The sequence below is a fragment of the Xenopus tropicalis genome, chromosome 7 (assembly GCF_000004195.4).
Source record: "Xenopus tropicalis strain Nigerian chromosome 7, UCB_Xtro_10.0, whole genome shotgun sequence".
NCBI lineage: Eukaryota > Metazoa > Chordata > Amphibia > Anura > Pipidae > Xenopus > Xenopus tropicalis.
In genome coordinates this window covers 102,887,456-102,913,119 of record NC_030683.2, presented here as the reverse complement: position 1 = coordinate 102,913,119, position 25,664 = coordinate 102,887,456, and the positions used below count along the sequence as shown (strand labels likewise).

Below are 25,664 nucleotides of genomic sequence, written 5' to 3'. Positions count from 1 at the left end.
GTTTCAACAGGGAAAAACATGGCAAACCAAAACCCTTGAATCCCTTTGTCTGCTTTGGGAATTTGTGAGAGGCGCATGTAGGATTGTAAATGAGCCCTAGTTTCTTTTATCCTTTATGAATAAAGGACATTTTTGGGGGAAGTGCTTTACAGAGATTATGCATCATCTATCAGTCACTGCCCCCCCAGTGGATCCCACAACCTAAAGTCCCTATTACATTTTCATACTAGAGCCAGTTTATCAGGAAGCAATAAACTTGCCTTTATATCTGCACTGTCAGACCATCGGCCTGCATGCACAGCAAGCAGATATTCGCTGGAAAAGGCATAGTTTCCTGTTTTCGCACTGATTTCTGCTCATTGTTTCTGCACACAAGCCAACACTGTCTGACAGTGCAGAGAAACTACTGAACAGATCCACCTTCAGGGAAAACACAGGCCGAGAGAAGCTGAGCCCTGTGTGCCCTAAACCTTAGGATTAAGTTATAGCCTATGTGAGAGGGTTTGTCTATTCTCATGGTAGTGGGATCTTTACTTAGAATTTCAATCAATAATTAGAAAAGTCAAAAGGACAAGTATCTATAAAGATATACAGGTTTTTATTGATGTATATAAAATGTTTTATAACCAAGAAATATTAATAACATTTTTAAAATGATCCATTTGTTTCACATAAAAAACAAAAATAAGTAGCCTCATATATCTGGATATTTGCACTAAATATCCAGGGCTTGGGCAAATATGTTTTTTTTTGCTTTAAGTAGTTATTTTCCCAAGCATACAAGCATTATTGAGACTGTTTTCATGAGTGTCTCTTTTGGACATACATATATATATATATATTAGTGTTCGTATATATGTTATAAAAAAATTATGTACATAAACATTCATTAAAAATTTTAATGAACAATCTTAAAGAATTCTGTCTGTAATTTACTCTGTAGTTCACAATTTCTTCTGGCTCTCTTGTACTGAGTTTGTACTGAGAGCCTTTCTGGCCTCCTCTCCCTCCCTTCAGTCCATAAGGTCTATCTTCTGTTGGTGCTTTTTATATATAGAAGTTACAAGTCCAGCTGACATTGAACCATGATAAGCTGGCCCAGTCATTGGAAGCTGGATACTTGAATACTTTCTTGCTAAGGTTCACTGTCAACTCCACCTCTGACAGCACTGCTAAGAGCGAAATGTTCTATAGCATCTTTCTTTTTGTCGTTAAGGAATTCCAAGATATCCACAACCAACTTTGCTTTCTTGATATCTTCCATATGTTCTGTCCATTCACCTATATCTTTCAAATGTTTTCTTCTAGCACGTACAAGGTATAAACTGAAAGAACAAAAAATGTGTCATGTAAGACTTGACTCATTGTACATCACAAGTTTTGCATTTTCTGCCATTATTGGTTTCCAAGAACATTAAAATACAAATAAAATAATTAGTACTGTTAAATATTATGTTTAATCTGTAGCTGTAGAGAGAGTCCACACTCACAGGTCTTACAGAAAAAGTAGAGGTGTTTATTCAAATCAGAGAGATGTTGATTTGAATAAACACCTCTACTTTTTCTGTAAGACCTGTGAGTGCAGACTCTCTCTACAGCTACTCCATCTATTATTTTGGGACTGCACCCAGGCTCCCTTGGACCTACTTATACGTGAGTGCTTGTCTTCTTGCAACATGTTTAATCTGTACACATGTATCTTGGTAATATTATATGTGAGTTCATAATCTAATTGGCTGCATGTATTGACAGTCTGCTGTACATTTTTTTAATTCTACAACCAGTTATCTGATCCAAATTTTCCCCAGCCCTCCAAAAACCTAACTTCTAGCATAGGACGCTTAAGACTATTTGCCTTTTATGCTCTGCCTGCTTCCGCTCCTATCTGCTCTACAGTGTGTCTGCACCCAGAGACCCTGCATCTGCCTGGGTGCAGACACACGGAGTGGTATTCGGTGAATATGCATTTTTGCACCAAAATAGACTCCGTTTGTCTGCTGCTCCCAGAGACACTGGGTCGGCCTGGGGCAGACAAACCATTGAGTAGACAAACTATAGAGCAGATCTGAGTTTCTTAGCCTGCTTATACACACTTACTTTTAGATATAATTAAATCACACGCTTACCTTCCAAATACGATGCTGAACATTACAATGATAAAAACAGCAGCACCAACAATTAACATTGTATCATAATCATCTTCTTCCTCTTGTACGACATCACCAAGAGTCACTGCGGCAATATGCATAACAGTCGGATGGGGCAAATGCATAGATCTTGATCCTGATTCCACAACTACACAAGTGAGCACAAAACAGAATAGTGGTTAGATAATAGGCACTACACACCCAAATGGCAATAAGGATATTAATTACAAGTTATGTAATATAGAAAAGGTACATCATACTAAATATAAAAACTGTAGATTTAAAGTAATTACAAAAAAAGAAATATGTATTAACCCTTACAAAAAATCCATGTACACCTGCTACATAGATCATTTTCCCAATAAATCCAAAATATACATACCTTCAACTATAAAGTCCTCTCTGGCAAAAGGAAACTTTGATTCTTTGGACCTCACAGTGCAGGTATAATGTCCTGAATCTTGCCTGGTAGCATAATGTTTTATAAAGTAAGGAATGCTGTCACTTTTCAGCGGGTGGATCTTGAAATTAGCTCTCTGAAAAGCAAAAAGAAATGTCCATATGTAAATTAGCATATACTAATATGCCCCTTTTCTAAAGAACTGCTGTATCTCTTTGGGGGGATTTAGTGCCCAAGTTGCATGGGGAGTGCTTGGTGTATGCCAAGCCAAGGTGTTCCACACAGGATGAAGGGGGGATGTTGGCTGATCAGGTCTTGCCTTGCATGCCCTAAAATCTAGGCCAGCTACTAGTACAGGTATGGGACCCATTATCCAGAACGCTTGGGACCTGGTGTTTTCCGGATAAGGGTTCTTTCTGTAATTTGGATCTCCTACCTCTACTAAAAAATGATTTAAACAGTAATTAAACCCAATTGGGTGGTTTTAACTCCAAAAAGGATTAATTATATCTTTGTTGGGATGGAGTACAAGGTACTGTTTTATTACTACAGAGAAAAAGGAAACTATTTTCAAAAATGTGAATTATTTGATTAAAATGGAGTCTATGGGAGATGGCCTTTCCGTAATATTGAACTTTCTGGATAATGGGTTTCCGAATAAGGGGTCCAAAAACTGTACTCTCCTATGCAAAAATATAATTAAGTCATTCTATTTGCCCACTGGGGAACATGCCACAATACCTTATCAAATACATATTCAATGTCCTCTTCTATGCTGGCAAGAAACTTGAAGTAGCATTCAAAACCCAGGTCTTCGCCTTCCTGAATTTCTATTTTTTGAGCTAGAGGATTAGAAAAAGAATCGTTCAAATTTCCCAAGAACAAACTGCAGTTTATAAAAATCAGCTACACGTTATTTGGCGGCATTAATTAATCTTCACTTTTCTCCTTTGCATGTTATTTCGGGTAAAATAAACCCGACTTTGCTTAAACTGAAAGAGCAATAATGACAAAAACAGAATACTTACTTGCACAGTGCAACACTTCATTCAGACATTTTGTGTATCCTGGGCACATATTGCACTCTTTCTTAGTATCCTTATCTGCAGAGACATTGATACAATTAGTATTTTATTTATTAAAAGAGGCACTGGGACATTTCATATCTACCCCAATGTATGGGGTTTCTGGATTAAATGGAGAACATGTCCAAAGTATAAACAGGGATGGGTACATGATCAGATCTATACTTTCAATACAATGATAAATATATTAAAGCTAATTAGGAATATTTCAGATAACTTACGGTAGCATGATCCTCCATGGCACACACACATGGGACATTTAGCTACCATTTCTAAAAGAAAAAAGAGAACAGTCTATTAGGGCAAAAACTAAGCTTTTCTAATGACTCCACTAAAGTGTAATAACATGGGATCACTCTTCAGTGTGAACAAATGTTATGAATTTTGCATTACAGGATGAGAGCACTGCAGTAGTATCAGTAAACACTGGCTAAAATGACATTAAGGGGCACATTTACTAACCCACGAACGGGCCAAATGCGTCCGATTGCGTTTTTTTCGTAATGATCGGTATTTTGCGATTTTTTCGGAAAATTGTTGTGACTTTTTCGGTGCCATTCCGAAAGTTGCGCAAAATCTGGCGATTTTTTTCGTAGCGTTAAGACTTGCGCGAAAAGTCACGCCTTTTTCGTAGCCATTCCGAAAGTTGCGCAAAATGTTGCGATTTTTTCGTAGCGTTAAAACTTGCGCGAAAGTGCCTTTTAAGTTTTACCGCTACGAAAAAAATTGGCAGATTTTGAGCAACTTTGGCAAGCGTTTTTTCGCACAAGTCATAATGGCTACGAAAAACTCGCGTTTTTTTCGCGCAAATCGTAATGGCTACGAAAAACTCGCGTTTTTTCGCGAAAATCATATTGGTAACGAAAAACTCGCGACAATTTCCGAAAAGTCGTAAAGGCGCCGAAAAAATCGCAAAAAATACGATAAAGTCGCAAAATGTTTGTTTTCCAATCTGAATTTTTCCAATTCGGATTCGTGGGTTAGTAAATGTGCCCCTCAGATTGAGATCCTGCAAATAAATAACGTTGCTACATTAAGGATGGACTGTACTATATACAGGTATGGGATCCGTTATTCAGAAATCCATTATCCAGGAATATCCGAAAGCCTGTCTCCCATATTTAATCAAATAATTCAGAATTTTAAAATTGATTTCCTTTTTCTCTGTAATAATAACACAGAACCTTGTATTTGATCCCAACTAAGATATAATTGTTCCTTTTTGGATGCAAAACAATCTTATTGGGTTTAATTACTGTTTTATTGATTTTAGTAGATTTTAAGATATGGAGACCCAAATTATAGAAAGACTCCTTATCAGGAATACCCTTGGTCCCGAGCCTTCTGGATAATCGCTCCTATACCTGTACAGCAAATAGACTGTACAATACCAGCTAATCTAAGGTTTCATCAAAAATCCCTTAAGGTGGCCATACACGCACCGATTTTATCGTACGAAACCTCGTTTCGTACGATAATCGGTGCGTGTATGGCATGTCAGCGAGCCGACCGATATCGCAGGAAGCTGCTGATATCGGTCGACTCGCCGATCGGCCAGGTTAGAAAATTTTGATCGGGCGCCATAGAAGGCGCCTGACCAAAATTCTCCCTTCAGAGCTGAATCGGCAGAAGGAGGTAGAAATCCTATTGTTTCTACCTCCTTACCTGCCGATTCAGCCCTGAATGGTGTGTGGCGGATCTGACGATGTTTCGTGCGACCGACGGTCGTACGAAACATCGTGAGATCGCCACGTGTATGGCCAGCTTTAATGATATAAATATATGGCAATTGTTAACCATTTTAGGAAAAAAACATGATACCGTACAAACTTACCGTCACATTTATGTTCATTTGTACCTCCAACACACAGTACAGTGTGGTGATGGCACGTGTGACAGTCAATAATCTTTTGCTCCATAACACCTTGTAGCAGAAACAAACAGATTTTTTGTCAGTATAAATTATACAAATCATTAGCCACTAAAACATAGTTGTGTAAATTTGTTATTTAAAAGATGCTGGTTTCAATGATAGACTGTAAAAAACACTCAAATCTTTTTTTAATATAACAACCATAAAGAATTCTCTTTCACTTACCACAATTTGTGTCATCTATAAAGAGAAAAGAAGACAAGATAAGTGTTACTACATGCAGGATAAGCAGCAGATTTCTACATTTAAAGGCAACCAAAGCATAAATATTGCAGAACATAATAATATCTGGTTATAAGAATAGGTGTTTGATAAGAGGGCTTGAATCTCATCAGTCAGGGGACAGCTAAGTACTAACAAGCTGAAGTGAATCTGGAATCCCCATTTATTTGTGCACAACGGGCCCAACAGATTGTGGGCATAAATCTTATCCCCTACTGCACTTTACTGGTGTGAAATACAGACCGGCTTCATAAAGCAAATATGATTTGTGGCCATTTTACTCCAACTACAGTTCATTTAAATTAAGGTAATAGGATGCATTTGGTACAGCCTTTAGGAACGGTACAGGCAAAGCTACATGTACAATCCAATAATTGGATTATTAGCTTTCCGGGAAAGAGGGGCCTGTAATTTAACTATCTTTTTTGGTGAATAAGTGAGTGCTTTAATAAACCTAACACAAAGCCTAAAACAGAATATTAAAAGCATAGGGGAACAAAATGGATTCATTTCATTACTTTTCTGCCTTATAGATTAAGTTTAATATGCTATACATAATAATAATGATAGAGCCAACTTACTCTTCAGATTTGGACACAAACCTAAAAGCAAAACAAAAGAAAAATTATTTGAAATTGTTTCTGTTTCCCAGGAATCACAAATATACATTACCTAGTTAATATTTTAATTAGTGCTGTCAAATGGGACTCTTAAATATTAATAATAAAAGAAAAGGATATTTATATACAGTTAAAAAAATAATAATATATATATAATAATAAAGTGATAGATGTTTAGATATAGTTTTAATATATATTATACATTATTATGCATATTATATATATATCATACATGACTTACGGTCATTTTCAAAGCTGTTAAAGATGGCCTCAACCTTCACCTTTAGCTCTTGTATCTTCATTTCCATTAAGTTAACAAGATTTTTTCCTACATAAACATAAAAGACAAGGCATTTTTCAGTATGTAGTACATTTATTATAATATATTAATCATATCATCATTGTATTATATTTGAGTTTAAACTGCTTGGAACTGTGCATAATAAAAAATCTTATTCCCAGTGGGCCCCCATCTCTCTTGCCCAGCATTACCCACAGATATCTTATCCAAGGGTTTTTATCCACCTATATCCCTTAACCACTGTGATAACTTTGCAGTTTGCCACTATTTATTTGTAATTTTCTTAAACTAAAATTCAAAAATTCTATGCAAAATAGGGCCTTGTGATTTTCCCTGGTTCAGTATAAAGTGGCCTTGTCTTCTGTTCAAAACACCTGAATTGATCCCACCATTTCTACTCTTTATACAGGTCATTCCTAATAAGGTTTAAGTTACCTGTTAATCCAGAGGCCTCTATGGATATCAGCATTTTTCTATATGTCTCATACAAGTCAGTCATTCCAAAATGATCTGTAAAAGAAATAACTGGTTAATCAAATATTTATTTTCATTTTTCTTAAGATTGGAGGCTGAAATTTATTATCACTTTAAATAAATGGTCAGTTAAACTTTATTTTTTCACCAGAAAAATCTCTCTTGTAAGGCATGGAAACTAAATATTATTATTGAATCTTTTTTATTTATTATTAATTATTTGTATTTTTTATGATATTATTTTATTAAATATTATTATTATTATTATTTACCAAATTCTGCACAATTTAAAAAGAATTTGAGCAATGACATCAGCAATGACATCTTGCTAATGCATATTAATTAATATATATATAGCCAAGCAAAAGTGTCGGCACTCATAGGATTTGATCATCAAAGCACAAAAAACAATAAAGGCTTATTCAAATGCAAGCGGTGAAATTTATTATATATATTATATATAATATATATCTAATAATATTGATGCAGATTTAGCATATATATATATTAATCCTACACTGCTAATAATTACCTAGTCTCCTTGTCTCATATTTAGACATAATATCATTGTAGCCATTAGAGAAAAATCCTTTTAGCATTTCCTGTTCATTCTTGCTGTACCAGTCCGTGGTTTCCAAATACTTTAAGAAATTCTCTGTAATCTGCTCAGATTCCTTGTTGCATTTAAGACAAGATAAAGGGCTGGCAGTATATAAAATTGGAATAAAAAATAAAAATAATAGAATAAAAAATATTTTTGTAAAATGGTATGAAAACATTTTGCTTGTTACTCCCGGAGAAGCAGCAAGCAAAATGATCAGCTGAAATGAAGTAGCACACTCTGTGTGAGACCTCACTGTCATGCCATTGTGATGTCATAATGGGATGAAGTAGCACTCGCTCTGTGCAAGACCTCACTGGGATGACATTGTGATGTCATACTGTATGACAGTTGCACTGCACTGCTTGTAAAGGGGTTTGGCTATATAAAGGGGAAGCTCACTTTTAATTCATAGTTAGATGCTAGAAAAATGATCTTGCTAGTTTCTTCTGAGGAAACAGCAGACAAAATGCTCTGAAAGAACCCAGCACACTCTGTGTCCTCTTGTTTGTGATATTATAAAGATGTCACATTGGCTGAGATTAACTTAACCAGAGCATTGCACTGCAGGAGAAATGTATATCAGCGTTTATAATTAAAATGAAAAAACTACAATAGTAAAATAGCTAGATGCTAGAATGAAATGAAATAAAAAAATAAATACGAGAAGAATGCAGCACTTTATTTTGTACTGGTTGATATTTACTAGTCTACACTGCTTGTAACCTGAAAGATCTTTGTATTCCAAACCACTGCTTGTTTTTACTTCATTGTAAGACCCACAGATAATGTTGCTGGACTCTAACTCCCCATATAAAACAACACAACTGGACCGCATTCAAATCAATTTTGAGATGCCATATCTAAAAAATCCATAAGGCTTTGATAAATGAAGCAGTTTGTTAAAAAAAAAAACCTTCCTAACGGTCAGGGAATTTTTCCTAATAACTGTTATAAAATTCAAACTGCTGAAAATGCTAAAGGAATCTTTAGTCAATCTGCCTTTAAATCTACAATCCAGCACTGTCACTTAACCCAGTGAGGAGCCCAAAGCTTCCAGAGCTGTGATTGGCTCCACCAACTATTGGTATAAAAAACTGGGTCTGATTCGTGCATTGGGCCCTTCACACTAAAGTTTATTTTTCTTGAATTTAGCTTTGAGCAAATCCGTATTGAATATGTTCAACCCATTACTACAGAATACAGAATGGGCAAATATCATATCTTGAATACAGTCAAAGGCCTCTCAAGCAGCCTCTATTCAGTACTGATTAAATATGGTGCTACATATAGATTACAGCGAATTGTCGCGACTTTTTCATAGCCATTATGACTTTCGTGAATTGTTGAGACTTTTTCATAGCCATTATGACTTTCGTGAATTGTCGCGACTTTTTTGTATTGAGCACTCGAAAAATTTGCGACAATTCGCGAAAAAGTCGCAAAATACCGATCATTACGAAAAAAACACATTCGGACGCTTTTCGGACGTTCGTGGATTAGTAAATGTGCCCCAATATGTTAATGAGTAATTATCACCAGGTTGCAACTACTGAGAATATTATGTCATCATATTGCAACCGCTTAATATATTACTATGTCAACAATTTTTGTTGAAAATACTTTGTGCATTATGGGTCTCCATTACCATGTTGTAAACTACTTAATTAAAATGTGATGTGCTTATGCAATTATCACCAGGTTGCAACAACTAAGAATATTATATCACCATGTTGCAACCACATAATATATTACTAAATTGCAACCACTTAATATTATTGTTGTGCAGTCATCATCTTGTTGCAAGTATTTAGTATTTTAATGAATCATTATAACTTACTACTATTCAGTGTATTGAGTTATTGTCATATTGCAACTACTTGGGGTATTCGAGTCATCATTTACCAGGTTTCACCTGCTCAAGATATTATAAATGATTTTCAGATAGTAGCTCCTCATAGTATTGTTGAGGGGTACATATGAAGATTGCCATTATGGCCTTATCACATCGGCTCAGTACTGTATTTTACGGTGTTACTGGGATCATTCTCCTATACTGCAAATTAATCAGTAGGTTACACTGTTTGCATCTACAATTAGTGTTGTCAGGATGTAACTTGTCAGTATTTTAATACAGTATGTGTATTGGGTAGTTCAGTTATTTTTATGCAGCTACCAAGAATATTGTTCTTCTTCCCCAAGGATGCACACGCACACACAAAAAAAAATCCACCATATAAAATGTGTTTTTTTGCAGTTTTTTTCTTATGGCATATATTCTGAGAATTTACTCTTCTACAGGAAAATAGTACTTGTATATATCCTGCATTGATGCAGTTAATTCTGCAGGGGGTTTTGTCTCAGTGGTCTATATCCCCATTTTTAATTCTGCTGCTTCTCCAGTGATAAATGCAAGTTGCATCTGTAATTCTTCACAGTAGGTTCTATTATGCAGTATGACACTTTTATTACCAGGCTATATGTTCAATGCATTTTATCCTGTTGCAGCAACTCAGGTATTTACGTTGCTGGCAGGTACAGTACCTCAGTGGTACAAGGCCGCAACTTTTTAGGCCTTTCATTTTTTTTACTTAGTTATACTGGGTCTTGGCTCCTTTAGGGTTCATATATTTCAGATATGTTGTGCTTCTATAGTTTATTTCAAATAACGGCTCTATAGAATCACTATGAATCAAGGAGTATCACTGTAGCATGCTATTTTGTTACCCTGCACTATTTCTTGTTTTAACGGATTTGTTTGTTTCAGGCATCATTATAGTAACGCTATGTTACTGCTAATTGGCGCCGTGATACAAGATTAGCAACAACTGGATCTCAATCCCAAAGATTATTTTACAGCATTGTCTCAAATTTTATAGTAATATTCTGGGATAATGAAGCTTATTTATAATGTATTTTATATATTATATAAACATATCTTTGTATTAAATGGTGTCCATAACCTGCTTTTTATAGATTTCTCTAATGTTGCTAATTATTTGCATAATTTTTTCTGCTGGGATGGTTTCACTTATTCAGTAGGAGAATTTTCTTTGTAATATCTAAAAATTATTTTATCTTGCAGCAGATTAAAGTTGTTCTGACCAGTTTCTTCCTCTGAACTGTAAGTAATTAAGTTAATTCTTTGTTGGGCATTTAATGTTGAATCACTACAAATATTATGGTTGGTGAGTATATTATAATGGCTATTGCTGTTACGTCAATAGCGTTTTTCTTCCAATTTCGTCCAATTTGTGTTCTATTAATATTTTCTGCATGTTCATTACGGTATTCACTCCAGGGGAAAAATTTACTGTCCATGGCTGTTGGTGCAGTTCAGTAGTAAGGATGCTATTCTTCAGTATTGATATAGGTACACTAGCCTGTACTGTGGTTATAGTTTTCCTGTTTCCCTCCCTAGATCTTCAACATATGTACTGCTTGGGAAGATCCCATTGCTGCCCACTGCCATGTAACATGGGGAGAGCTCTCTGCTTATAGTAAAATGAGGTCACGTGACTGGGATTAACCCATTGGTGCCCACTGTCATGTTACAGTCCCGGAAACAAAAATCTCGGTAAGTATGATATAATTTTTCCTTTTTATTGTGTTGTTTTATGGAAGACTATTTAGCTTGTGGTGACTCCCATTCTACTAATGGTGTGAAACATGTTGATATACATAAATTTAAAGCAACTGGACTTGTTTGGTAATCATTGAAGACGTTTCACTACTCATCCGAGCAGCTTCTTCAGTTCAACTGACTGGTATGGGAAGTCCTCAGCATATATACTCTTCCACTAATCCAATCACAATGGCACTATGTAACGGATGAGTAGTAAAACGTCTTCAATGATTACCAAACAAGTCCAGTTGCTTTAAATTTATTTATACTAGATATACCATGACCTGGATGACTGAAAATCTTCATAGACATATCATAGTCGATATACAGTTTTTTTTTAGGCTCTTTTTTTATTCTGGCATTTGAGGGATCTAGTGATTTGTGTGCTAATTAAGGAAAATACAATAAGCAAAATTGACCATAAATAAACTTCTGTTTTAAGGCAACTCTATTTTGCACAAAAATAACTATGAGCCAGTACAGCAGGGGTTAACCTGCAGAGTTGCCCATACTTCATGGACAGTTTTAAGGTACCCTGTATTCCACAGTGCATCCTGAGCGGTGGGTCTTATCAGTTGTTGTGTACTGATTTACCGTCATACAGCCCAGCTGCAAGGACAGTCCTGAAACTTCTTTTTGGTTCCCAAGGATTTGTTCTACCCCACAGTTAACTCCCTAAAACTCTCTTCTACAGAGCCTAGTACAACTATGTTTGTAAGAGGATATAAAAACGCTCCCAATAATTTTGTGTTTTATTCTATGTTCTGTTGAGAAATCTCCTGTCTTTTGAAATTTCACATCATCTAATGCCAAAGTAAAAAAAATAGTGTAAAAACTCAAGATTACTCTTGGCCAATTTCACCCATTGTCTTCTTCTAAAGTATTGCTTGTTTTGTAACTAAATAGAGAAAAATCTGGTCCTTGTTTGTACAAAAACACTGGAACCCTGGAGTTAAAGAGCTTGAGATTACTTCTGGTCATTTTCTCTTTCTAAATTAGCCCTTGTTTGCCCCTAAATTGAGAAAAATATAGCTTTTGTTTGCACAAAATACACTTGGATCCTCTGATGCCAGAGTAAGAAAATTATAAATTGCTTTATTTCCCCTGGTGCCTGTTTGCACCAAAATAACTCTAACTTTTTACTGGCTGGTCAAATTAGGAGCAGGTATTGTGGGAAACCATAAAGGGTTGAACCAGAGAAAATAATTGTCCACGTCAGTGGACTTTTTGGTGGTGGCAGGTACTGCTAGTAAACATTAGAAAAAAAAGTTTTTATGTTTTTTCCCTTATTAATGAGACTGGGAAAAGTAATTATTACTATTAAATAACTAACAAATTAACTGTAAAATCACATATAACAAGATTGTTATGGCCACTCCTATGGTTCTTGAATCAAGAGGTGTAGTTTAACTGCAATAGACCAAAAATAACACCTTGACTACAAATGTTACACACAGAGCTGGATTTCAGAATGGGGCGCCCCAAGGCCACACGACGACCTTACCCCGGCATACCCCCCCCCCCCCCGCCACTTCAGTCACATACAGAGCAGTGGGAACAGGACGCACTTTAGTTTACAGGCACCTGGTCCCTATTGCTCCATGAGCAAAATTACAACTCAGCTGGGGGGCCTTATATTTATGCCGCCCCGGGCCTTGCCACAAATCCAGGCCTGATTATACAACCTGCACTATCTGCAAATATTATTATTGAGCTTGACAAATGTTAATCCGCTATCCGAGCAGTGGGCAGCATTACAATTTAGAGAACAAATAATTTAAGGCCTAGTATGATAAAATAACAATTATGTTAAACTTGTGATTTATGTGATAAACTCTGAAACACGAAATCAGTGAACTGTTTTTTGATTTCTCTGTGCGCTGACGACCTGCCGTGCCCTGCTCAGACAACCTTAAGTGACACTACCGCGCACTACTAAGCTCCAGCCCCGCTCGGCTCTCCCCAGGGCACTGCGTGTGGCGTCATTGCGCACATACTGTCTGGAGTCCAGACGTGACGTCACAGTCTCATCTCGCGAGAGTACGGTACTGTCGGAGCTCAGGCCGGCGGAGCGGAGCCGCTGGGTGTCTGCACGGTGACGGCGGAGATTTGAACGGCAATGCGCAACATTTAAACAGCGATCCGGGACTACGGCCTGTGTTATGCCAATGCCACTGGGTATGAATTACTTATTAATCACTTATCCAGCGCTATGTGCATTAAAGCGGATCTCCACCCGAAACAGTATTTTTTTACATAATAGATAAAAACGCGGTCCTGTTTCGCTCTCCGGTATACACGAATTCCGCATTTTAAGTGACTTTAATGGCGTTTATGAATGTAATGGCAATACTGAGCAGCGTGTGTTTGTTTGTTTCGGTTCTCTAGTTCTGACTCTTGAACCAATGTAACAGAAGGCTGTTTTTCTTCTGCATTGTGTTGGGAGTCAGATCCAGAGTATAGAAGTTGACAAATAAACGCAGCTTTTAATGCAATTACATTCACAACGAACTGTTGTAAACTGGAAAATTGCTAAGGGAAAAACATGTTTTGGGGGTGGGTGGAATGAGTTCTCTTTAAATTAATAAATTGAAAGCCAGACATTCCCAACCTGTAGCCATGTAGCTTTAGTGGAACTGTAACTAACAGAAGCCTCCAGTGTGGCAGGATGAAAAGAGGCTGATTAGGGATGTACCAACAACCCCTATAAGGGGGGGAGATGAGGCACAGGCTAGTAAAGGATATTGCAGTGCATTTGGGTCATTATGTATGAGCAGATGTTGTTAAAACAAAGGCAACATTTCTGCATGGCCCTAGGTTGGACAAACATGGTATATTCTCATGTGAGTGTGGAACAAATGTATTTGGGGTTTTCAGGATGACCTAGTTCTTATTAAATTCTATTGTCTTATTGTAACAGTATTTATATATATATATATATATATATATATATATATATATATATACCTTGAAAAAGGTCGGTTGTACATGCAATTATAATACACTAATATTTGTTTGAACCACAAGACCCTTGGTGCTGGTTGTGTTTGATTTGCTATATATATTATATATATATATATATATATATATATATATATTATATATATATATTTGCATTAGATATAAACCAGTGTAGCATCTTTGAATAAATGATATTCTGAAGAATGTGGCAGTTAGTCTAAATGCCCACCCTATCAGATTAAAGGAGAAGGAAAGTCATTTTGGCATTTTACTGCCAGTAGATTTGCCACATTAGTGCCACCTAGAACACTATATTTATTCTGCAGAAAGCATTACCATACCTGAGTAAACAGCTGTAGAAGCTTTCTCCTTTTGCTTAAGGACAAGGAAAGGCAAAGTCACTTGGGGGTGCCAAAATGTTAGGCACCCCCAAGTGACTTTAATCGCTTACCTTGTACCCGGGGCTGGTGCCCCTGTTAGGAGAAAACAGCACCAGCCTGGGGTACCTGGAGCAATGCGCTTCCTCCTTCCTGCTTGGTTTAGCTGCGACTATGCGGTAGGCGCATGCACAGTAGAATGAAAAGCTGACTTCTCTGTTAAAGTTCAGCTTTTCACTCTACTGCGCATGCGCGCGCTCGGGAACCAGGAAGAAGGAAGCGCTGCGGGTACCCCGGGCTAGTGCTGTTCTCTCCTAACAGGGGCACCAGCCCAGGGTAAAAGGTAAGCGATTAAAGTCACTTGGGGGTGCCTAACATTTTGGCACCCCCAAGTGAATTTGCCTTTCCATGTCCTTTAAGATTGCAGCTGCCATTTTAGGTTTCTTCCTTCCTGCAGTCTAGTTGTTATAGCTGAGATCACACATTCCTAAGGGAGGGAGTTCTTGGCATTCTGGTGGGAGGGGGGAGCAGGAGAGAGGAGAGACCTGCACAGACTCTGGCCCTGGGAATTAAGGATGTTTCTGAGAGAGGAAGTCGGACACTGGAACACCATGCTTACAAAAAAAGAGACAAGAAATCATGTGTTTCTTTTGATAGAGGACAGTGCAGCATTACTGTAAGTGCTTATGGCTGTATTTACATAGACCTTTCTGATAAAGCTTACTTAGTTTTTACCTTTCCTTCTCCTTTAAGGATAGAGAGAGAGGGTTAGATTTATCACATATTGAATTGGGAAATTCCTAAAACATTCCTAGCAGTTTAATACATTCACCCCCTTAGTAAACTTTCCTTACTGTAAGAAACATTTTCATGGGACTGACATTTTTATCAAAGTTGATCCCTCAGTTTGTCAGAATATGTTCGACTTTTATAAGCATTTAAACACCATTCTGATTTTTGGGGATGATACTGCTCAGTGCTGCTTGGGAGCATCATTGATCACCTGTCTGGATCCTTGCTCTGCAATGCAAATAGTAGTGAAACCAATACAATTGGAATGTAAAATTTACGGAGCGACGATAAATCACATTTTTATAGAGGCAGTGTTTGGCTGTGCTAAATATAGTGGGACAGAAGAAGATAGTGATATATTATATATGGAACATACAGATTCTGTATATGGGTAAGGGAGCAGCTTATAATAAACAGAATAGTTTTTTTTTATGCAAGCTATGTCAGTACAATCGCAGTTGTAACTGCTGGTATGCAATGTAGGGTGCCCCCCAATATAGAGTAGAACCCCCATTTTAAGCTTTTCAACTAGAAAAATATGCTGTACAATGTATTATGTACTATATTTTGCTAGGGTAACAATTTAAGGTATGTAATATCGAGATTTTACTGTATTGCAATTGATATAAATGTTAATATTATCCCTTTGTTTTCTGGCAATGATATGTAATGTGTTTGCTATTAGAAATAAGTGGATCACTGACATCACCTGAAAGTTTCCATTATTTTCTGCTAAGACATTATTTTTTTTTTTCCTAGGAAACTACTTAGCTGGAACAATGGCAGATGCTGTTCACTACATCCACTTGCAGAACTTCAGCAAGTCTCTCCTGGAGACTCTAAATGCCCAGAGATTAGGGGGACATTTTTGCGATGTTACCGTTCACATACATGATGCAACTCTGCGGGCCCACCGTTGCGTATTGGCAGCTGGAAGCCCCTTCTTCCATGATAAGCTGCTACTGGGTTATTCTGAAATTGAGGTTCCACCGGTGGTGCCCACCCAGGTTGTGCAGCAGTTGGTGGAATTTATGTATAGTGGCTCGCTGGTTGTCGCACAGTCTGAAGCACTGCAGATTTTAACTGCAGCCAGTATACTGCAGATCAAAACTGTCATTGATGAATGCACACAAATAATATCTCAGAGCAGAGCCAACAAACCAGTGAAAATGACTGGTGCTATGTCATCTTGTGGCCCGCAAGGGAGATCTATTAACAAAATGCAAGAGCAAGCATCCAAAGATTCAGATGGTCCATCCTCAATAGGTTTAAGAGACTCCAGTTGTTCTCTTCCATCAGCACTAAGAAATAATGATATTGAAATAATCTCGCAAATGGGAACAGTCAATGAAGCGCCCAAGATACTCTGTGCTTCAGAAGTTCGTTACAAACTAAGAGATATGCTTTCGTCACAGCAGAGGCAACTGCCGGAAGTAAGGGAGATAACTGTGTCCGAAGGGGAACAGGTTTCTGAAGGTGAAAGCTTAGCAACTGCCTACATCACACAGACGGAGGCTCCACAAAGCTGCCACAGTCGCAAACAGCGTCAGCCTGTACGTCTTCAGCTTTCAGATTCTGTCCCTGTAATAATCAAAGATGAGGATGAAGAAGAAGATGAAGATAGCAATGCGAGGGAAGGTGGGGATGATGAGGATAAAATGACTGCATATAACGAGTGCAGTGGAGGCTTTCCAAGTTGCAGCGAAAATGAGAAGGCCAGAAGTCCAGAAGAGAAAGTTCGCAATGCCGGAAATAGCAGAAAAGATTCAACTGGTCAGATGGAATTTGCATCAGAAGGACAAGATTTCTTTACCAATCAGGATGTATTCTCTGAGACCTTTATACCTCCTTGGCAGAATGAAGAAAACCTCGCTGAAGGAACTAGGGAAAACCCAATAGAAAATGCAGAGAAATTCCGCCCAGATTGCAGTTTGGAAGGTTCCAGCCTTAGAAATCTGGCAGTTGTCGCTAGTGGAGACTTCAAATCAAGTCCGCCATTTAATTCTAGAGTTGGTGAATCCAGAACTCTTCCATTTGTTGCCTCGGTAATACCTAGAGACATAAAGAATTCAGTATCTGCAGCAGCTGTTGCTACAAGCACTTCAAGCATCTTCCAGTTCCACTTGACGCATCCTAACCAATCTCCTTCTGGTGTAACGCAAGGATTTTTTAGTGTCCAGCAAGATGGCACTGCTAATGTTGTACAAATGAACTCTAACATGGTTTCTGGATCCTTGCAAAATGACCCATCTCAGCGTCCTGGACCTTCTCGTAACCCTGAGCCTTCCTATGTATGCAGCCATTGTCAGAAAACATTCAGCTCCAGGAAAAACTACACAAAACACATGTTTATCCATTCAGGTATGTACTTAACAAACATGCATGTTCAATGTATATCTCTAATGTTTAGCTGTTATATGTATTGATTTTATTTAGAGGGTGGACTTACTAATGAGAACCAGAAAAGGAAATACAGATGTACCCCCATATATAATAAAAGGCACTAAGTTTGCCCAGGTGCCATAACCCATAGCAACCAATTTTTAGTTTTACAAACTTTTAGGTTTTCAGCTATAAAACAGGTGACCATTAATGCACCTGGGTTAACTTGATGTATTATTACATCACCTACATAAAGTGCTACCATTCGGCCGCTATGTAAACACAGAGGGGGGTCCTCTAAAGTGTGACCAATTACTTCCAGTGACACCTGTTTAGAAATGCCTTTTATTTAATCTCCCTGTCACTCATATTTCTTGGAATTTCAAATGACATTGTCAGTTCTGTAGATTATGAATAAGTTAAAGGTGTTTGTTTGCTCTAAAAAGTAGGTAAAGATGCAGATAGCGTAAAAAGTTAATTATACAGCCGCCCATTGGACTGATTATCAGAGAAACGTACTCTTTTTAGTGTGAGAATCTTCTTTAAATAATGAGCAAAAATATTAGGACATAGGTGGCCTAACGCTTTTTGTGCCAATAGGTAGTTGTTTGGCAAGCACCCAGCCACAAAGAGTTTGTTGTGCGTTCAGTATTGGTATCTCTCAGGTATCCCTTAGCAGTGCTGTGTTTTGTTTATTCTTATTTTACTTCAATAAAATAACACATACATATCACTTTTATCAGTTTTCTCCAAAGCACCAAAGTGTTCCAGTGCATAAGATAACCTTTAACTGAAGCCACTAAACAACTGTGAAAACCTTGCTATAGTAGCAGATACATTGATACAGGAATGGAGTATATAGGCTACAGCTTAATTGAGTGTTGTATCAGTTTTCAGTTGTGTTTAGATCTTCAGATTTAGAAGTTTCCAGTTTAGAGCTCTGAAATAGTGAGACAAGCATGACTGCCATATATAGCATGTTTGTGTGAGTTACTATTACAGTGTTTAAATTGGTTCCTCTGTAGTTTATTTTAGGGACCTAGGCTGCTGTTCTGTAATAGATTGTGGCAATGTTGATGTTCGACCCAATGGAAAATGTTACTGTTTGTGTTTCTCTGCATGATACAAATTCAAAGTAACTAGTATATATTGACTTCTGAAATGAAAATCAAATATTAGAGATGCTGTCGCATGTTTAGACAGATCAACAGTATAAATACACACAGACACACTTTTCTGGAATAAAATATATATAATATAAAGTTATGAGCAAGCAGGAAAGGGCCATGACTGTCTGATTTATGGTATTTGTAAAAGAAAATATAATATCTTTCACTGACTTACTAAGATATACAAATACAGTGGTGCTTGAAAGTTTGTGAACCCTCTAAAAATGTCTATTTTTATATGAATGTGACCTAAAACATCAGCTGATTTTCAAACAAGTCCTAAAAGAAGATGAAAAAACCCCAGTTAAACAAATGAAACAAAAATGATTTTATAAGTAAGTAAATCATGCTCTCAGTAATGGTGTGACCCCCTTGTGCAGCAATAACTGCAACTAAACATATGGTGTACATGTTGATCAGTCCAGCCCATCCCTCCATAAAGAACAGCTTCAGCTCTTTGATGTTGGTGGGTCTCCTCAAATGAACTGTTTGCTTTAGGTCTTTTCACAACATTTCAATTGGATTAAGGTCAGGACTTTGACTTGGCCATTCCAGAAAATTCACTTTATTCTTCTTTAACCATTCTTTCTTTGGTAGAATGACCATGTGTGTCATTGTTTTGCTACATGACCCACTGTCTTTTGAGATTCCGTTCCCAGACAGAATTTTCCTTTAGAATTCTCTGGTATAGTTCAGAATTAATTTTTCCTTCAATGACGGCAAGCTGTCCAGGCCAGTTGGGATACGATTCTTATGCTGGAATGCAGTGCTTTTCTTTCCCCAAATGTAAGGCTCCTCATGTAAGCCAAAAAGTTCTAGTTTGGCTTCATCCATCCACAAAACATTCTTCCAGTATCCCTTTGGTTTGCCCCACGAACTTCTTTACAAAAAATAGACAGTTAGCAATATTTTTGGGGGAGAGCAGTGTTTTTTCCTTGCTACCCTGCCATACACACCATTGCTTATTCAGTGTTCTCTTGATGGTGGACTCATGAACATCAACATTAGCTAATGTGAGACATGCCTTCAGTTGTTTAGAAGTGACCCTATGTTTCTTTGTAACCTCTCTGACTATTAGACGCTTTGCAGTTGGAGTTTTTTTTGATAGTCGACTACTTTTGGGTAGGGTAACAACGGTCTTGAATTTCCACCATTTGTGCACAATCTTTCTGACTTGATTGGTGGAGTCCAAACTCTTTAGAGAGAGTCTTGTAACCTTTTCCAGCTGTATGGGCATCAAAAACTATTTTTCTGAGGTCCTCTGACACCTGCTTTGTTCAATCCATGATATACATCCACAGATGTGTCATGTGTGTGATCAGGCTTTTCTGGATCCCTGTTCTTTTAATAAAACTGGGTCTCTCACTCACACCTGATTGTCATTCCATTGACAACACAGACTCTGATTTCACCTTCAAATTATATGATAATCTTAAGCTGATGCCAGACGAGGCGTAGGGCAGATATTTTCGGCAAGTGGAAAAGTGCTTGCGGAAAATACCGCCCTAAGTCTCCTACACGTGCCTGCACCCGAATGAATGGAATACGCTCGGGTGCAGGCACATGTAGCCGAAATACGCATAAAAACGAGAGACTTTGCATTGTCTCGCGTTTTTATCTGTATATCGGCTACATGTGCCTGCACCCGAGCGTATTCATTTATTCAGGTGCAGGCACATGTAGGAGGTGTAGGGCGGAATTTTCAGCAAGCGCTTTTCCACTTGCCGAAAATATCCGCCCTACGCCTCTTCTGGCATTAGCCTTAAGGATTCACTTTTGCCACATGCTATGTTATTGGATCATTTTTTTTTTCAATAAATACATAAACAAATATTTGTTCATGTATTTATTTTAAAAAAATGATCCAATAACATAGCGTAATTATTGTTTCATTTGTTTAACTAGGTTTTCTTCATCTACTTGTAGGACTTGTTTAAAAAAAAATAGAAAATTACTTAACATACTATTTATCTATTATCAACATACATTCAACATGTGTCAACATATTCTGCAGCGCTGTACAATAAGTGGGTTTATACATTGGACATACATTATTAAATACAAAGCAACCAATAATCGATACAAAAGGGTTAAGAGGGCCCTGCCCAGAAGAGCTTATAATCTGTAAGGATAGGGGGTTTGAGACACAAGGTGTGGGAATGTATATAGACCAATCCTGTCAGATGCCATAGCATAGAAAATAAATCTAAATACCAGAAATGTTCATGGTTTAAACCTCTAAGGAATAATTTATATACAGTTTTATGTATTGGTTGTACACGGATGTTTGGAGCTATATTGTTGGTGAAAACAAACTCCATTTGAAGCTACAGATAAACACAGGGCAGTAACCCATAGCTTTTTTTATTTTTCAGCCAGCTGCAGCTAACAATGAAAGCAAATATTTGGTTGACATGGGTCACTGCCCAGGTGCAAGTTTGCCTGGTATTGATAAATGAGCCACAGAGTGTCTTTGCTTAAGTGAAGTGTCGGCTTATGTTTGTGGATAAAACTAGAATATGCAGAGCATATATTGCTCTCTGGTGCTTAAAAAGGATATTAATGAAATAACGAAAGTCCAAAGAAGAACAGCTAAACTGATAAAAATCTAACCTATTTATTTACACTGCTAGAGCGGTTTTGGCTTCTGTCTTTTCATGTTAGTGAGGTCATTGTGTATTAAAATTAGAGATTTAGTCAAGATTCTAAATATACTTTAATGCAGTTAATTTGTCAAATTTTGACATTTGATTATTCTATAACGGGGCTGTTGGTGCAACTGGAGGCCGCTAGGCCTGTTGTGACTTTCTTTGCCTAAGATCTCTATATACCTCTTTTATATGACATCAGAGATTTATAATAATCCAGCCCTGAGTGTATGAAATAGTGGATAATGGGTCTATTGCATGGAAAGCTGTGGACACCACTCTTCTAGAAGATAAAAAATAACAGTATAATTCAGTTAGTCCTTTATGCAATTTCAGTAACTTGGAAACCATTAACACTACTTTTCTTGGTATTATTAGAACCAAATATGACTTATTATAAGTCATATATAAAATGATATCCTCTAGTTAAGCATTATGTACAGATGATGCAGGTGCAGCGGTGTTCTGATTAAATCCTGAGCCACAGAGAGGGACTTGAATTTAAAGTGTCAATCATTAATACAAAGAAGCTGCCATTAATACTATTTATGGACATCATCCATTTCCTTTGCCTTGAATTTGTGATGTTATGTATACATGATTATGCCTTTTCTTTAATCTTTTGATCCACCCTAAGCACGCCCCATTATGCTGTAACCTCACCCACAACCCACCTACACTTCCCAAACCCTGCCCCCTTTGCAGTTTACAAAAGACTAACTTAAGTACCCTGTGATGATGGCCCTGTTTTTTGTAGAATTTTTGTAGATTCATAAAGAAGGAAAATCAGATTTTATAAGCTGCATATCAGTTTAAGAAATGTAATTTTTCTTCTAATTAACTTTTTTCTCCCATATCTGTGTTTTAAATTTTGTTTTTTCTTAATTTAGGCGAAAAGCCTCATCAGTGCAGTATCTGCTGGAGGTCGTTTTCCTTGAGAGATTACCTACTGAAACATATGGTCACTCACACCGGGGTGCGTGCCTTCCAGTGTTCCATTTGCTGCAAGCGTTTTACCCAGAAGAGCTCCCTCAATGTCCACATGCGCACCCACCGGCCTGAGCGTTTCCAGTGCTGCTTCTGCAATAAGTACTTCTCCCATCGCACCCTTCTGGAGAGACATATTGCTACACACACAGCCTGAGAAGGACAGACCGTTACAATACTAGCAAAGGGCATCTTCCTTACTCCTTATGCTTAGTATTTATTTTGGAGTTGCTCCAGGTAGAATATACTTATTATGTTCCTAGTGATAGATAGTAAATAAGGGGCCTTCAGTTTTTAGAACCTTTTTTTTTTTTTTTTTTTTTTTTTTTTTTTTTTTAGTCTCTTGTACAGTAAAGTGTACTTGTATTGCATGTCAACATTTCCAAAGGTAATGTTTGAAAACACAATTACCGAAAATGAATTCTGTGCTCAACATGCGTGATACCATGTTACTTTACTGCTAGAATGGAACATCCTGATGTGTTCTTATCTAGAAAACATTTCAAAAGGGTTTCACCCTGTGCGAGAAGAGAACGTTTTTTGAAATTATTGCTTATAATGCAGTGATGTCACGAGAGACTGTTGCGGTACCATCCCTTGGCAGTCAAGAACCGCCTCTTACACTTGCTTGGTCTACATTCTTCTGAATGTGTTCTCTGTTATGGAGTTTGGATCTCCAGCGAAGACATGAAAAAATTGCGATTCACAGTAAGGGGAATCTATTTCCAGGCAATCAATGCTTAATGAAGTACCTAAATATATGACTATCAAAATCAGTGTTGCGTTGCTGACGTTACCCAGGCACAAAGGTAGCTTGAAGATATTAGTCAGAATATCTGTATACATTCTAATATGGTTTTTGCCGGTTTGCCATTAGCGGCAAGGGTTTTTTTGTTTTTTTTTTATGGGCATTGACAAGATCCTTCAGCAGGGACCATGCTACTATTCTCTCTGCACAACCTTAATATAAACCGTATCATATGTTGGCAAATCATATATTTATAAATAGACGGGACTGAATACTTTTCCATTTCACAAAATTAGACATAAAAGTGATATAACACCCGCTAACCTGTGCAAGGTTTCACATAATTGCAAAAAGGCACTAATTACGTAAAACCAGCAATTAATTTAACCATGTGAATGCCAAAGGATTGTGCTGCCCATTGTGAAATATATTGCACACCACTGACACGTCTGTGGTTAAGTTTTATAATCTTGTCACGTTGTGTGTAGCCGATTCCTCCTTAATTATAGGCCTATGTAAATAGTGTATTTAATCACCTTTTAAAATATGTTTCTTAAATTACTGTTTGTATTTATGAATGTCAGTGTTGTTAGCTTTCAGACTGTCTGCCTGTACTGACAGCGGCTCCTGTATGCAGTTTGTCACCCGTTTTTATATACAAGATGTTAACGTGTGAATGTATTAATGGCACTAACACCACGCGAGTATGTAGTGCAGGCGCCACACTGGTGTATAGAAAACAGAAGCACTTATTAATTCCTTAAGAATACTGCTTGCTTAGGCTGATCCCACACGGGGCTGATTCTTAGCCTGCGAATAAATGCGGTCAGAGAATCAGCTTATCCCTGTGCCCACACCCGGAGCGGATCTTGGCTCTCATGTTTCAGAGACAAAATGTGCTTTATGTGACTGCTCCCGAGCCGACGCATTGGCTCCAGTTACAGGCACAGGGAAAGTCCGATACCAGCGTAAGGGCTGATTCTGATCAGTCCCATGTGGCAGTAGTCTTAAGCAGAAGGTAGATGTTGATAGGAATGCACAGAATCTATAAATTGTGGGATTTGGCTGAATACTGAACTCTATTACCAAAGATCCGTCAAATACTGAACCAAACCCTAATTTGCATACTCAAATTTGAGAAAAATAATAAATGGCATCCATTGGGAACAGAAAAATGTTCACATTCAGTTTCCCAGCTCTTTAGTGTCACACAACTTTAAAGGTTCAGATTTGCTTCGGCCGAATCCTGACCCAAGTGCTGGATTCAGTGCAGCCCTAATTCCATTGGATATGTTTGTGTCGACTACTGAGAAGGCAAAGATATTCCACGTTGGGTACCTGCAACTTATTGTGCGATGCGGTAAGAACAATAGTTATTTCTTACTGAACGACTGAATCCCTCATCTTCCCTTTCCCCACTATAGTATTCTGTACCCATAGCATTCAATATGGAAGTCCCTCTTCACGTTATATTAGTAGTCACAAAGTAATATAGCCGTTTTACAAATGTGTTTGTTTTGCATGTCAGATAGTTAAAGTGGAAGGAAAACATTGCAGCATCTGTTTATTTCTTCTCTCTGTGCTTAATCTTAGGCTGTTTTAGATTTTAGGCTCCTGACAGCAAAACTGGGTGAATATTAAAGGGGCAGTGATCATTCATTTTAGCTCATTATATGGTGTTTCTTGTGCTTTTCACTCTTATTATTCCAACAGTTGGCCTTATTTACTAATACTGGGCGATTTTACAGCAGTGTTGTACATGCAGCTGTCCTAATGGGGCAATATACAACTATACCCTGTTCCAAATTATTATGCAAATTATATTTTTCTCATTTACCAAAATAATTGATGTAAATAACAGTCAGTATAATTCTCATGTTATCAACTAATAAGAGTACAATTCAAATTTTATTGAACAAACCTCCTAATGATAAATGATAAAAAACTTGCACTGTTCCAAATTATTATGCAAATTCTATTTAAGTGTCACAAAGATTAGATTTTTTTGGATTTCAATTAAAATCATGGATGGCATTGTGTCTCAAGGTACGAGGTATGAAAACAGATATTTCACGAAAACTTAAGCATGATCATCACACTATTAAGAGATTTGTGACTGATTCAGAGCACAGACGTGTTTGTGCAGATAAAGGCACATTGAGGAAGATTTCTGCCAGATCCATGCATCAAGA

General features: G+C 37.4%; 2 protein-coding genes across 2 annotated transcripts; one reads left to right on the top strand and one right to left on the bottom strand.

Annotated features, from left to right (window-relative positions):
* Positions 1-666: 666 nt before the first annotated feature.
* LOC116412245 lies at positions 667-7,975 on the bottom strand. Its single transcript, XM_031906019.1, has 12 exons — positions 7,715-7,975; positions 7,144-7,218; positions 6,649-6,735; positions 6,369-6,389; positions 5,731-5,745; positions 5,467-5,556; positions 3,854-3,904; positions 3,576-3,650; positions 3,289-3,389; positions 2,530-2,683; positions 2,127-2,295; positions 667-1,325 (listed from the first exon to the last, which is right to left on the bottom strand). Exons 1-12 carry the CDS (start codon positions 7,959-7,961, stop codon positions 1,136-1,138), a joined length of 1,275 nt encoding a protein of 424 aa, XP_031761879.1. The 5' UTR covers positions 7,962-7,975; the 3' UTR covers positions 667-1,135.
* A 5,374-nt stretch (positions 7,976-13,349) lies between these two features.
* Positions 13,350-25,131, top strand: zbtb45 (zinc finger and BTB domain containing 45). Its single transcript, XM_002938493.5, has 3 exons — positions 13,350-13,586; positions 16,298-17,899; positions 22,628-25,131. Exons 1-3 carry the CDS (start codon positions 13,571-13,573, stop codon positions 22,879-22,881), a joined length of 1,872 nt encoding a protein of 623 aa, XP_002938539.2. The 5' UTR covers positions 13,350-13,570; the 3' UTR covers positions 22,882-25,131.
* The last annotated feature ends 533 nt before the right edge of the window (positions 25,132-25,664 follow it).

Coding starts and splice junctions, on each gene's coding strand:
- zbtb45 (XM_002938493.5), top strand. Junction 17,900..22,627: donor ACACATGTTTATCCATTCAG/GTATGTACTTAA, acceptor TTCTTAATTTAG/GCGAAAAGCCTCATCAGTGC.
- LOC116412245 (XM_031906019.1), bottom strand. CDS start 7,961: ATGTTTTCATACCATTTTACAAAAATATTTTTTATTCTATTATTTTTA. Junction 6,736..7,143: donor AGAGGCCTCTGGATTAACAG/GTAACTTAAACC, acceptor ATGTTTATGTAG/GAAAAAATCTTGTTAACTTA. Junction 2,684..3,288: donor TTGAATATGTATTTGATAAG/GTATTGTGGCAT, acceptor TTTGCTTTTCAG/AGAGCTAATTTCAAGATCCA.